Below are 14,549 nucleotides of genomic sequence, written 5' to 3' on the forward strand. Positions count from 1 at the left end.
AGAACAAGAATCAGTTGAACCAGTGAACAAAAAGTGCATCATTTCAAAGGGAATCTTGGGAGACAAAGGTTGAGGAACCACAGGAGAGAAGATGCGAGAAAGAAACGTTGATTTAGTGTTGTAACGGGAGCCCACCTTCAGATCTAGATACTCCAGGTCCTTCTTCAGTTGCACGTAAGTATCGTCAGCCTTGAGCAGTCGGGAGATACAAAGTATTACAATCTGACAAATACATTACTTTTTTTCTTTCTGTTACTTTCAGCATCTGCCGGTCAAGTGTACTCAACACACCCCGTCATCACACAACAAAATCTTTAGTCCTTGTAAGTAAGTAAGTAAACATTATTTGTAAACATTATTGTGTTATCTCCGGGTCAAGGTGACCCGCATTGTGAGATAAAACAAGGGTTAAAGCGGCAACTATATAAAATTTAAAATGTTTTTCTAACTCCCCCTAGTGTTGAAAAAATGTACTAGCAGAGCCTTTGTAAACCTTGTTTACTAAAAGTAGAGGACTGAGGACTCCAGTTGGTACTTTAGCCATTATGGTAATGAATGCAAACGCCGTCTATATATATTATTATATAATGACTAGGGGTGTACAAAATATCGATACACCAATATATATTGCAATATATTTTTCACGATAATATACCGATATTCTACAGCACTGTATCAAAAAAACGTTTTGCTTTCAAATTATTTATTATTTGTATTATAGTAGTTTTGCCTTTTTTTATTTCAATAAAGTGTGAAAGAAATAAAAGTATTTTATTATTTATTTTTATTTACAATTAACATGCACATATTCATAGTGTTTCTTCATATTTTTGCTGCAAATAACCTTCTGGCCACTAGATCTATAACATACTCCTGTATGATCACTGCGATGACTGAGGACGAGAGGATACGGTCGACTCCAGCAGCTTTTAAAGCTGATGTTTGGACATATTTTGGTTTCAAAACAATTGAAAACAGTTACGACTTCGTCAAGAGTCATGTCTGTAAATTCTGCAACACCAGAGTCAAGTACTCGACAACACTACAAATATATACAGTATCACAATATATGGTATTGTTGCCCTTGTATCGTGATACGTATCATATCAATAAACTCTTGCTAATACACACCCCTAGTCATGAAACCAATCATCACAGAATTTTTAAATGTTACGTAGTTCTGCTTTAAACAGGTCCTGCTGTGGAAAACTATGAAAAACAATATAAATACAGATATTTAAGTTGTACTTAAGTCTAAACATAAAAGTTTATATAGTTTTGTGTTGACCTGAGTTCTCAGAGATGTTCAAAACAGATTGAAAGCATGACTTAAAAGAACTAAAGAGCCATAAAGCTGTCAAGTCGACCCTGAGATGCTTCAAAGGTCATGCCAGGGTCACAGCAGACTGCACTCATGATTGACAGAGATGTGTGGGGGCTGAGGGGGGGCTGAGGGACCACAATGCACTGGGTCAGGGTGTGGATGTGCTGAGACAGAGGGGCCCCTGACCTGCATGCTGGGGCCCAGAAGCCCGTTGTGCTGCTGGTGCTGCAGGTGAGCGAAAGCGTCACAGGGAACACCGGCCATCTTGGCCTGATGCCTCCGCAGCTGAACGAGGAGCAGCGTCAGCTCCTCCGGCTGCAGCGAGCAGGAGCGCAGAGGGAGGAGACACTTTAGAAACACTTCACAGCTGGACCAGTAGGTGGAGCCTGAGTTCACTCCGTCTTGGCCTAAAGTCTTGCTAACACCAGTTTTGTACGAGATGAAAAAAAGTTTTCAAATATTTCTGATTAATATTTTTGTTCCACGATTGATACCATTTTTTTTTAGATTTCAGTTTAAAAGAACAGTTTTTACCTTTTACTTTTCTTTTTATCTTTAATTAATGGTAAGTGTGAAATGAAATAGAGGTTATGTGTCTGTGTGTGCATGTGTATTTATGTACACATGTGTGTGTTTGCACGTGTATTTATGTACACATATGTGTGCACCTTTGTGTGCATGTGTATCTATCTACACATGTGTGTGCACCTTTGTGTGCATGTGTATTTATCTACACATGTGTGTGCACCTTTGTGTGCACGTGTATCTATCTACACATGTGTGTGCACCTTTGTTTGCATGTGTATTTCTCTACACATGTGTGTGTTTGCATGTGTATTTATGTACACATGTGTGTGCACCTTTGTGTGCACGTGTATCTATCTACACATGTGTGTGCACCTTTGTTTGCATGTGTATTTCTCTACACATGTGTGTGTTTGCATGTGTATTTATGTACACATGTGTGTGCACCTTTCTGTGCATGTGTATTTCTCTACACATGTTTTTGTTTGCATGTGTATTTATGTACACATGTGTGTGTTTGCATGTGTATTTGTGTACACATGTGTGTGTTTGCATGTGTCTTTATGTACACATGTGTGTGCACCTTTCTGTGCATGTGTATTGCTCTACACATGCATGTGTTTGCATGTGTATTTATGTACACATGTGTGTGTTTGCATGTGTATTTATGTACACATGTGTGTGCACAAGTTTATGCATGTGTATTTCTCTACACATGTGTGTGCACAAGTTTATGCATGTGTATTTCTCTACACATGTGTGTGCACAAGTTTATGCATGTGTATTTCTCTACACATGTGTGTGCACAAGTTTATGCATGTGTATTTGTCTTCACATCTGTGTGTTTGAATGTGTATTTATGTGCACGGTGTGTTTGCATGTGTATATATGTACACATGTGTGTGTTTGCATGTGTATTTATGTACACATTTGTGTGTTTGCATGTGTATTTACAGCCACTTGTGTGTGTATCTGCGTGTGCATGTGTATTTATGTACACATTTGTGTGTTTGCATGTGTATTTACAAAAACGTGTGTGTGTATCTGCGTGTGCATGTGTATTTATGTATACATTTGTGTGTTTGCATGTGTATTTACAGCCACGTGTGTGTGTATCTGCGTGTGCATGTGTATTTATGTACACATGTGTGTGTTTGCATGTGTATATATGTACACATGTGTGTGTTTGCATGTGTATTTATGTACACATTTGTGTGTTTGCATGTGTATTTACAAACACTTTTGTGTGTTTCATTCGGCACCAACCATTTTAAATATACATTCAAAATAATTGAATCATGATCATTCTGATCAGTTCCACCCTGAACCTCCAGAGGGCAGCAAACACACAGTTAATCACACTGTTCCCAGGCCTGGGTTAAAGGTCAACTTTTGGCCAAGACGTGGAGAACCTCTACAGCTACGAGCTGAAGCGAGCTCAGCTATGAGAGAGCGATCGATGATGCGTTTTTAATCCGACACAAACAAGTTCCAGACGATCACAAACACACCAGCAGTTTTTCCTGGAACGTGCAACTCTCTAGGATTCGTACCGTCTTCCCGTGCAGGCTGGGCGCGCTGACGGTGTGCGTGATGTAGCCCATGGCTGGCATTGACCTTCTCTCCAGTTTGGAGGTCTGCGGAGAGAGAGAGGGAACTCATCAACAGATGGAGAATCAAAGGGAATGTCTAATGGTGGTTGTTGAGTCGTAGCTCAGTCAAAGTTAAAATGTTGCCTCAGAGTCGAAAACAAATTCGACGACACAGCAGATTCATCTTCCCACATCTCTCTCTCTCTCTCTCTCGCCCAGTTTCATCCTTCTTTTTTTTATCCGAAACAAGGTGTTTGAGTTGTTTTTCCCGCCACGGGGCCCCCCGAATCTGACGTTTCTGCCGAACACACAGAACCGGCGCGGGGCCCGACGCATCGCCTCAAAAGGACGTAAACAACAAGAGGTTTAATTAACGCCACATAAATTACAGCCCAACCTGATTCTTAAAATAACATTTGTTTGCTACCAGCAAGACTCGCTCTCCGCCGAGACGCTTTTTTTGCTGTATAATAGGTTTTTTATTTAAATGTGGGCTCAGAAGAAAGAGCTGCTGAGGCGCGGGTGTGTTCTTAGGGTGCTCCACGCCCGGGGCAGCAGATTATGGGCAAATAAAAGGCGTCTCTTAACGATAAACCCCAGAGATCTACGGCTGCTTGTACTCGTGTGAGTCTGTGAGCCTCACCCATCTGTTACTGACCTACTCTGGTCAACTTCACTGCAGGTCGCGGGTCCGCCCTGGGGCCTCCCCCCGGTTCAATAGTTCCAGAACACATTGCAAGTAAAGCATCAAGACAACGTTCTAGTTTCATAATACACACTATCCTCCACTCGTCAATAAGTCCCCATGATACTTCCTGTCAAGCTGTCTGTGTGTGTTTGTGTATTTGTGTGTATTTGTCTGTGTGTGTTTGTACGTGTATTCATCTGTGTGTTTGTGTGTGTATTTGTCCGCATGTGTTTGTGTCTTTATTTGGCTGGTTGTCTGTTTGGGTATTTTTCAGAGTGTGTTTGTAAGTGTTTTTGTTCATGTGTGTGTTTTTGTCCGTGTATGTACTTGTCTGTGTGTGTTTGTATGTGTATTTAACTGTGCGTTTGTGTATGTATTTGTCCATGTTTGTATTGCCTGTGTGTCTTTGTTTATTTGTCTGCCTGTGTTTGGGTATTTTTCTGTGTGTGTTTGTAAGTGTATTTGTTCATGTGTGTATTTGTATGTGTATTTGTCTGTGTGTGTTTGGATATTTTTCTGTGTGTGTTTGTAAGTGTATTTGTTAATGTGTGTGTTTGTAAGTGTATTTGTCAATGTGTGTATTTGTCTGTGTGTATTTGTATGTGTATTTGTCTGTGTGTGTATTTGTCTGAGGGGGTTTGTGTGTTTTTTTGTCTGTGAGTGTTTGGGTATTTTTGTTTGTGTGTGTATTTATCCGTGTGTGTAATTGATTGTGTGTGTGTATTTGTCGGTGTGTGTTTGTGTGTGCATTTAGCGGTGTGTGTTTGTGTGTGTATTTGTCTGTGTGTGCCTGTGTGTATTTTTGTGCATGTTTGTATTTGTCTGTGTGTTAATGTGAGTGAGTTAAGTATATGTGTTTGTAGGCGTGTGTGTGCCCATGAGTGTGTACGTGTTTGTGTGTGTGTGTATGTGTGTGCGTGTGTGTGCGTGTGTGTGCGTGTGTATGTGTTTGTGTGTGTCCATGAGTGTGTGTATGTGTGTACATGGGTGTGTAGGGGTGTACATGAGTGTGTGTATGTGTGTACATGGGTGTGTAGGGGTGTACATGAGTGTGTGTATGTGTGTACATGGGTGTGTAGGGGTGTACATGAGTGTGTGTATGTGTGTACATGGGTGTGTAGGGTGTACATGAGTGTGTGTATGTGTGTACATGGGTGTGTAGGGTGTACATGAGTGTGTATATGTGTGTCCATGGGTGTGTAGGTGTGTACATGAGTGTGTATGTGTGTACATTAGTGTGTGTATGTGTGTCCATGGGTGTGTAGGGTGTACATGAGTGTGTGTATGTGTGTACATGGGTGTGTATGTGTGTACATGGGTGTGTATGTGTGTACATGGGTGTGTATGTGTTTGTGTGTATGTGTGTACATGGATGTGTACATGAGTGTATGTGTGTACATGGGTGTGTACATGGGTGTGTGTGTGTGTAGATGGGTGTGTATGTGTTTGTGTGTATGTGTGTACATGGATGTGTACATGAGTGTATGTGTGTACATGGGTGTGTACATGGGTGTGTATGTGTGTAGATGGGTGTGTATGTGTTTGTGTGTATGTGTGTACATGGATGTGTACATGAGTGTATGTGTGTACATGGGTGTGTACATGGGTGTGTGTGTGTAGATGGGTGTATATGCGTTTGTGTGTATGTGTGTACATGGGTGTGTACATGAGTGTGTGTGTGTACATGGGTGTGTATGCGTTTGTGTGTATGTGTGTACATGGGTGTGTACATGGGTGTGTATGCGTTTGTGTGTATGTGTGTACATGGGTGTGTACATGAGTGTGTGTGTGTACATGGGTGTGTATGCGTTTGTGTGTATGTGTGTACATGTGTGTGTGTGTTTGTGGCTCTAGATGTAGGGGGGTCACTGTACCTGAGACAGGTGGGCGCAGAAGTGGGCGGGGGAACTGGATCTTGTGCTGTCCCCGATGGCGAGATCATCCAGGGGTCTGACGGTGCGTCGGTCCGAGGGGGTGTGAGGTCTGCGGGGGGAGACGGGCTTGAAGGAGGAGGGCAGCGAGGGAGGGACCTCGCAGGGGGACGGGGGCACGGACAGGGACCTGGGCATCTCCAGCGCCAGCCTGAAGGAGTCCGTGAAGTTCTGTCCGGCGTAGACGGAGGCCGTGGGGCTGCCATGACGGAACTGCTGGCGCTGCTGCCACTCGTAGAGCTGCCACACCGTGCCCTCCTTGGTGGCCAGACGCTCGTCCGTGGACATGCGGAAGTGGCTGAGGCGGTCGTGGGCGTACTTGTAGTCGCTGGGCAGGTTGGCGGTCGGGGAGTCGCCGCCCGACGGCAGCCGCGGAGACTTTGGCAACGAGTGGTAGGTGGTCTCGGAAACGCTGACGCGGGGCTTCGGAGGCGGCGTCCGTCTTGGAAGGTTGTACTCGGCCGCGGGGGTGCTGCGACGGAGGGGGGGGACAAGGACGTTCGTTTAGCTGACGCTCGTCTGAAGTCCTGCCAGAGACCTTGTCCGAGGTGAAGCTGATCATTAATACTTCCTCAACAAACTCAGATGTTGACTTTCTGTTTGAGTGAAGCTGATGTCACTGAAGTAGAAATGTTGGATATAAATCACAACTTCCTGTTCTATCTATTTTCTATGCTTTATTAGATAGTAGTGCTTTATTTAGTTTAAATATAACCTTCCAGGCCACAAGTAATTGATAAATTATACTTATAAAATGAAGGTAGATTCTGAGAAATAAATTGATCTAATTCAGATTCAAACATTAACTTTTTTCTTTGCCTTGTATCATCGGAGAAAACTGTTATTTTATGATTTATACTAAATATATTTGAATAAAAATGAAATAACATACAACGGTGCTCCATTTAATAGAGACATTCTCAATATTAAATATTAATATTTTTAAAAACATGAAAGGTGATTTGTTTCTGATTCATTAATAATATGAAAATTATTAGAAACAACGTTTTTTTTTTAATCAAAGCATCAACTGTATATTAATTTAAAATGATATTCAAGATAGTGAATCACAATTTAAGTGATAAGAAAAGTGGGAAAAAAAAGTGAATGAATAGAAAAAATATATGAAAAAAAGGATTAAAAAAAGAAATAATTAAATATACAAATAAATCAAAGTTAAATGTAAATGAATATATTTCTGGAACTCCTGTTGTGTTATCAGTTTTATTTTGCCCTTTTAAGTATATATTTTATTGAACATTGTTTTGATTGTTTAAGTGCTTTGTGACCCTGGTCTGGAAAAGCGCTATACAAATAAAAATTACTTACTTATATTCATTTTAGTTTTATTTATTTATTTTATTTATTTACTTATACATATAGATTATTTAGTTACGTATGTATTTATACATTTATTAATTTATTAATAATTATGATAATCAAGCAGAAGCAAACCTTCACAAAATGCAACAAAACTAAAATCATTTGCACTCGTCAGTTGAAGAAGGTGCTCCAACTAAACGTCGCCACTAGATGGCGACGTTTTCTTTCATCAACAGAGCAAGTGTCTCGAGGACTAACTGACCTTTTCTGAGGATCTCCCTTCTGGGCCTGGACCCAGTTCTCCACCTGAGCCAGAGCGTTCTTCCTCTGCACGTGTTTCTCGGGGTCGGCCCGGGACACGAAGCCCCTCTGATACACGATGTTCCCGTTCTGTTCGGGGGGCAGCGCCACCTGGATCACCGTCTGCTGCTTCGGCGCCGCTCCGTTCACCAGGTCCGGGGACAGTCGCTCCGCTTTCTCCGGGTGTCCGGGCCGACCTTTGACCTCCAAGACCTGTCGTGGGTTCTGGGGCGCCCTCACGCCGTTCTCCTGCGGAGGGTTCTCCGGCTCCTGGTGCTGCGAGCTCTGGTTGTGCTGGACGTGGTTGTTCTGAGGAGCTGCTTTGTGGAGCGATCGCTCCGGCTTCTCCACCTCCCTGTGGTGACAGTTACACATGTGAGCGTGTACAAGTACACAATACTTTAAAGTTGTACAACTTAAAAAATGCTTTTCTTTTACTGATCTATGTTCTTTTAATGACATTTGTTAAAGTAATACATTTGTTACATACTGTCGAGAAGTCCTTCTTTAGCTTTAAGGTGACCCGAAGGCCCTAAAACAAATGTGTCTGTGGTATCCCTTGTGTAGTCTCTGGGTCAAGGTGACCAGAAGGCCCGAAAACAAATGTGTCTGTGGTATCCCTTGTGTAGTCTCTGAGTCAAGGTGACCAGAAGGCCCGAAAACAAATGTGTTTGTGGAATCCCTTGTGTAGCCTCAGGGTAAAGGTGAACGAAAGGCCGAGAAAGCAAATGTGTTTGTCGTATCCCTTCTGTCATCTCAGGGTCAAGGTGACCGAAAGGCCTACAAATAAATGTGTTTGAAGTATACCTTGTTCTGTCTCAGGGTCAAGGTGATCCGAAGTCCCAGAAACAAATGTGTTTGTGGTATCCCTTGTGTTCTCTCTGGGTCAAGGTGACCCGAAGGCCCAAAAAAAGATGTGTTTGTGGTATGTTTTGTGTTGTGCCTGGGTCAAGGTGACCCTAAGGCCCTAAAAACAAATGTGTTTGTGGTATCCCTTGTGTCATTTCAGCGTCAAGGTGACCAGAAGGCCTGAAAACAAATGTGTTTGTGGAATCCCTTTTGTTGTCTCTGGGTCAAGGTGACCCGAAGGCCCGAGTTCAAATGTGTTTGGGGTATCCCTAGAAACTAACATGAAGTATTTACACACGCTTTACAGAAAATGATTAATACTGTCAAACTCTAGCAGCAATGGAAGCTCAAAACATGGCTTTAATACAAGATACATGCGTTTTATATTTCCTATATTATTTATATTAAGTGAAACACACAGTGGATGTCTAGATACTAAATTCATTTTGATATGGAACTAATTTATTCAATCTCATTTCCCAAAGGATTGATAATGTTATGTATTTATCCATTTATTTTGATTTATACGATATAACTTTAGCACCAATACAATTTCAAATGGCTCTAATATGAAACTAGTCTCTCTTTTTCCTCATTTTTTGATCCCAAACTCAAGTCTAAATATATACTTAAAACATAAAAATAAACATTAATTTGTAATCTATAGAAAGCTTTTATTTTAATATAAAATTAAACCTAATTTCGGGTGAACACCAGGTGGTGTTGCAGTCAAAACTGACATTTTATTAAAAGCATCTCAAGGTCAGAGGAGGAATCAAGAACTGCCATGTTGGTACTGTGCCAGAGGTACCGCTAGGGGGCGGTGTTGCATGTAGAATTTCAGAATCAAATCAGTTTATACGGCACTAATCGCTGAGGAGGGACAGTGGAAACGACCAGAGGGAGAAGAAACATTTAGAAGCACAGAAACATCTTCTTGTGTCTGAGGATGAATCGGTGAATTATACTGAAATATGGTCTGGAATTAATCGCGTCAACATACTTCCCTGAAATAGCAGTCGGGGTTGAGGAGAAGGTTAAATGTTCAAACCCGGGGGGGGGGGGGGGGGGTCTGACTAATATAGGAGGAGAGATTTTTTTCTATTGCCAACCTCCTTATGGTGTGACTCTGCTGCATCAGCGCCGCCTGGTTCATGGCCCGGATCCAGCCGTTCATGTCCTCCTGTGTGTCTGCGCTGAAGAAGTAGGTTCGCATCCCACAGTGTTCCGCCTGAGAGCCAATCACAGAGTTCTTATTGTAGATGTAGGAGCGCATCCCTGTGTGGCTCGCCTGTCCGGGGAGAGCAGCAGAGTCAGGTCCATGAACTGAGACCAGCAGAAAAAAACTTACAAATGAATAAACCATATTCTGCAGCACAAATAAAGAAGTATATCAGTAGCATCAGATGTTGAAATTAACATTTCAAATGTTGTAATTTTTATGTTGAAATATTTATTTAAGAGTTCATTATTTTTTTAATAATTGAATTCAATAGTTACTACTTTTGAAAGGTTAAATTTGTTTCTTCAAGATCTTTTAATACATTTTACATTTTCAAAATAAATTATTTTATTAGTTTTTTTTACACAGTAATACAGGGTATTCTAATTTCAATAATTATGACACCTTTTCCAAATTAAATGTATTTAATTTGTATGCATTTACATGCAATATAAAAACTGGTAAACCTGATAACCTATATATATAGATATAGATATCGTATACATTTTATCCCCAGATGCAACACTAATAGACTCAGGGACTCATTCATTCCTCATTGTATCATTTTGAATTTGGGGCACAAATGTAGAGAAAGGATGATGTTATTTTATGTTAACTTTGTATACTTTTCTTTTTTTTTGTGTTATTTCCTTTGATCCATGTTCTTTATATTTGCACTTTGTTCTTTTTTATTTGCACTTTGTTCTTGTTCTTTTTATGAAACTATCATCTGCTGTGAACCGGAAACCAAATTTCCCGAAGGAGATCTCTAGAGGGATTAATAAAATCTATTTTTACATGTGAAAATTATTGCATTAAGAAAAAAAAAGTGTAATATTATTTGTCTTAGAATATCAAACTATGTGTAAAAGTGCTATCATTTTTGAAATATTCGAATTTAATAATAATTTAAGTCTACAACCTTTGATTTAACAAAAAATTAAATCCAAGCATTCAATATAAACAAATTCAATGTATGAATATAGACATAACTGAATCCAATTATTTCAAAAAACAATTGAATGCTAACAAAAAAAAAGAATAAAAGCTTCAACATTTGAAATGTTAATTCAATCGTATAATATTCTGATGGCACTGATCTACTTCCATAGACGAAGAGCAAAATATTAAATTTTAAAAAAGCCATTAGCAGAATATCAACTTTGAGTATAAATAATTTAACTCAAAGGGCCACTACTTATCCTCAGGGGCCACATTATATAGCAGAATGAGAAAAAGGGTTGAAGAGAATGAGCCCTAATATGAAGTAAAAAAATAAATAATTACATTCTATGCAAATTTCTGTAGTTAATATAGATATATTTATATATTATAAATGTATAACCTGACATTATACATTATACTATTTGCAGTTTATAATAAACAATGAAAAATCAAAAGATTGGAAACAAATGGAATATAGAACCAATGGTGTGTCCCAGATCGTGCACTTCTGCACTTACACTTAATATTTTGAATACACAAGTGTATTCCCTACTGAGCAGTGTGTTAAAATGTAGTGTGCAATGAGCACTCAAACGGCCAAAAGATTGACGGCCGCCATCTTAGTGACGTAGATGATGCTACGCCTAAAGCTACATCGCTAAACGAAGAAACATAACTGACAACACGTCTTCAGAGCAGAGAAGACTGTGTACTGTAAAGCAGTGCACTTAGAGAAGTGCGCGATTTGAGACACAGCACAAGTTTGAGACTCTAATATTAAGAAAAGAAAAGTATTTTAACACGTGTATTTGAACAGACAAATGCAAAACTTCATATCCGTTCATGTGGACAAACACAAAAACCAACATGAACAATGAACAGATACCAGAGCAGATGTGTCAGAAGTGAAGAATCAAAAGAGGCACATCTTCCTCTGGTATGGTCAAACACGTGACGAGAATGGAACCAGCATCATGAAGATGCCTCTCATATCAGGCCTCGTCTGGAGTCTGATCAAACAGCTAATCATGCAAGACGGTGAAGCTGATTCAAGAGCGTCTCCTGAGAGTACTCACTCCGCCTCACACACACACACACACACACACACCGTGGGAGGCGAGAGACCAGCAGCGAATGAGAGAGACAGTGGGATGAGAAAATAAGATCGTACAACGTGAGTCAAATCAGAGCTGACGCAGGCGATGACTTGAAGAGGCTCATTTTCAAACAGTTTAGAAGGACATGAGAGTGACCCTAGAAACCCACACGTCGTACGTGACTGGCAGGATAAAGACGAACGTAATAGATGTGGTTCTGAAGAAACATGTGGAGGATCTATTAGGATCTAAGGCTCATGTCAGGCACGAAGAAGAAGGATGCAAATGAAAACATTCAAGACATTTTCATGAGAAGCTTTTTACCTCTTTCTTTATTTTAATTACATTTTAAACTAAAGGACTTACAAAGACACCCTTTAACCAGGATTTTTTACACAAATATTTATAACTATACATAGTAACTTAATATTTACTTTAATTTAAATGATTGTATTTCCAATTACTTTATTCACATCCCAACAATGTTATAATATAACTTTTTGTATACATTTCGTATACATTTAATACCCAATATAACACTAATAGACTCAGGGACTCATTCGTCCCTTGTGCTACTAGACTGTATAGTTTTGATATTTTAGAAAATATTCAACATTTATGTTCATACCTTTACTTCAACGCATGAATTTTTTTATTAGCACCATTCCCAGATGCAAATAGGCTCTGCAGACCAGAAATGGATGTTTCAATTCTGGAAAGTATTACCATAAATATATATATATATATACACATATATATTATTACTAAAAATTCATATTAAACAATGTAAAGCCTATACAATTATCCAGGAAAAAGAAAAAAAAAAGAAAATCCATGAAATTCAGAAATTAATTTTGGATTTTCATTAATAAAATAAAAAATAAACTGTTTTTATAAATTCATCTTAATGATTGTGATGTCAAATTGAAAATATAATCTAAAAAAAGATTACCTTTTTTGTCCATTATTATGGGTTACCACTATTAACTCGTCAAATAAAGTGTTAGAAGCACTAAAGATGCTTTGAAGCTGCACTACATATAACATTTTGTCTTGAGTAATGATTGTATTTAGAACTGTAATGACTCATGTAATAGAACTATCTTGCTCTTTTTTTTAACAATGCTATTTTGTAATGTGACCACAGAACATATGAATTACTGAGAGACTTTTTCAAGTTAGCAGGAAGATCAAACCGGAAACTGACATAACAAACTTGTTGAGGGCGTCAGAACTACTGATGGTAGTGTGGTTGCTCGCGGTATGGGGGTTTAATCCCAGCTCCGGAAGAGTTTGTGACGTTGCGCCCCTGAGCAAAACACTTTACTCTGTGTGATTGTGTGTATGAACGGGGGAATGCGTGAATGTTCAAGCACTTTGTGACCCTGGTCTCGAAAGGCGCTTTACAAATAACCTTCTTCTTCTTCTTCTTCTTCTTTAGGAAAGACAATGCACTTTTCTGACACTGGGGGGAGGCAGAAACAATCTTTTCAATCAACGTATTGCTGCTTTAAAGATAAATGAAAGTTAATAAAAAAGTGAATAATAGCAGGTAATTACTCTGTGGTCACAAGGCTTGTTTGATGCACTTTAACATTTATTTTCCAGTTATAGAGAAGACCACATCCTTTTTGAATACATTTAAATAAACCATTCAAGTCATTTAAAGACACAGAACTCTCTTTTTGTGTCGACGATAAATTCCCCGACAATCTCCTCGGCCCTGCTGAGCTTCAAAAATAGGCCGAACCTTGTCCTGGGAGTCGTCGTGATTAATAAAAGTTTAAGACACAGTAGCGTCGAGCTATAGATCTTGTAAATTACACGGCGCCGCAGCCTCGCTGAGCTGTGGGAGGTGATGTGTGAGCAAAAAGAAAAAGAAAGAGCGCTTCATTAATATCCCCAAAAGCAAAATTACCATAGAAATTTTCACTGTGATCTGATCGTTAAACACACAGGAGACGTCTCCAGCTCACACACACACACACACACAAACACACACACACACATCCTAAGAATAAAAAGCCAGGGAGCGAGCGAGCTCCGAGGTTTGCAGCAAAATGCCCCGGAGCTGCTGCTGCAACATCAAACATTTAAGCATTATTGTTCTTTGCAACGAGCTCTTTGTTCCACGCAGATGAAGCTGAATAATGTTCACACACTCTCCGTGTAACCACAAGACAAATCCTTTCATTGTCCCGCGGCAGAAGGAGAAGAGATTGTTTCCACATGCAGGGGAAGAGATCCGTCGCTTCCTTTCAAGTGATGATCATCATTTAAACATGTCGACGAGATCCAGGATTTACACATGTCATGAGCTTGTGCGGTTCAGCCAAAGAACAAAACTTCAAAATCATTTTTTTCTCTTCATAATAGCATCTAATTCTTCCTTTTTTCTCTCTCTGTTCTTGCTGCATATGGATGAGCGGCAAGGGACACCCTGGAGAGCCTGCCAGCCCCTATACTGCAGTAGTGTGAAACTGAATTTTCTCAGGGGCCACATTTTAGTGGCTTTTGTCAGGGGCCATTAAACAAACGTACCGTATTTTCCGCACTATAAGACGCACAGGATTATAAGGCGGACCTTCAATGAATACATTGTATACATTATGAAAACAATAACTGTTTTCATAAATAGGGCGCACCGGATTATAAGGCGCATACAATTAAAGATACAGTCAAATGTTTGACTGGGGTTGCATTGGGGTTACAAAACAGTCAGATAAAGTCAAACTCTATTAAGCGCTCCGACA

General features: G+C 39.8%; 2 protein-coding genes across 8 annotated transcripts in view; one reads left to right on the plus strand and one right to left on the minus strand.

Moving 5' to 3' along the window:
* The window catches only part of alx4a (ALX homeobox 4a), a 314,532-nt gene that overhangs the window by 166,601 nt on the left and 133,382 nt on the right, over window positions 1-14,549 (plus strand). The gene's annotated exons all lie outside the window — the stretch shown is intronic.
* The window catches only part of plekha7b (pleckstrin homology domain containing A7b), an 84,957-nt gene that overhangs the window by 19,214 nt on the left and 51,194 nt on the right, over window positions 1-14,549 (minus strand). For 5 of the 7 annotated variants that reach the window (XM_087793737.1, XM_087793742.1, XM_087793738.1 and 2 more), the window contains 6 exons: window positions 9,645-9,823; window positions 7,646-8,038; window positions 6,004-6,532; window positions 3,403-3,486; window positions 1,511-1,639; window positions 136-189 (listed from right to left, as the gene is read on the minus strand). In XM_087793737.1, the coding sequence (XP_087649863.1) occupies window positions 136-189; window positions 1,511-1,639; window positions 3,403-3,486; window positions 6,004-6,532; window positions 7,646-8,038; window positions 9,645-9,823 (1,368 nt within the window). The remainder of the gene's footprint in view (window positions 1-135; window positions 190-1,510; window positions 1,640-3,402; window positions 3,487-6,003; window positions 6,533-7,645; window positions 8,039-9,644; window positions 9,824-14,549) is intronic. The other 2 variants (XM_087793739.1, XM_087793743.1) reach the window with 1 other exon arrangement.

This window comes from Callionymus lyra, chromosome 6 (assembly GCF_982586985.1).
Source record: "Callionymus lyra chromosome 6, fCalLyr1.hap1.1, whole genome shotgun sequence".
NCBI lineage: Eukaryota > Metazoa > Chordata > Actinopteri > Syngnathiformes > Callionymidae > Callionymus > Callionymus lyra.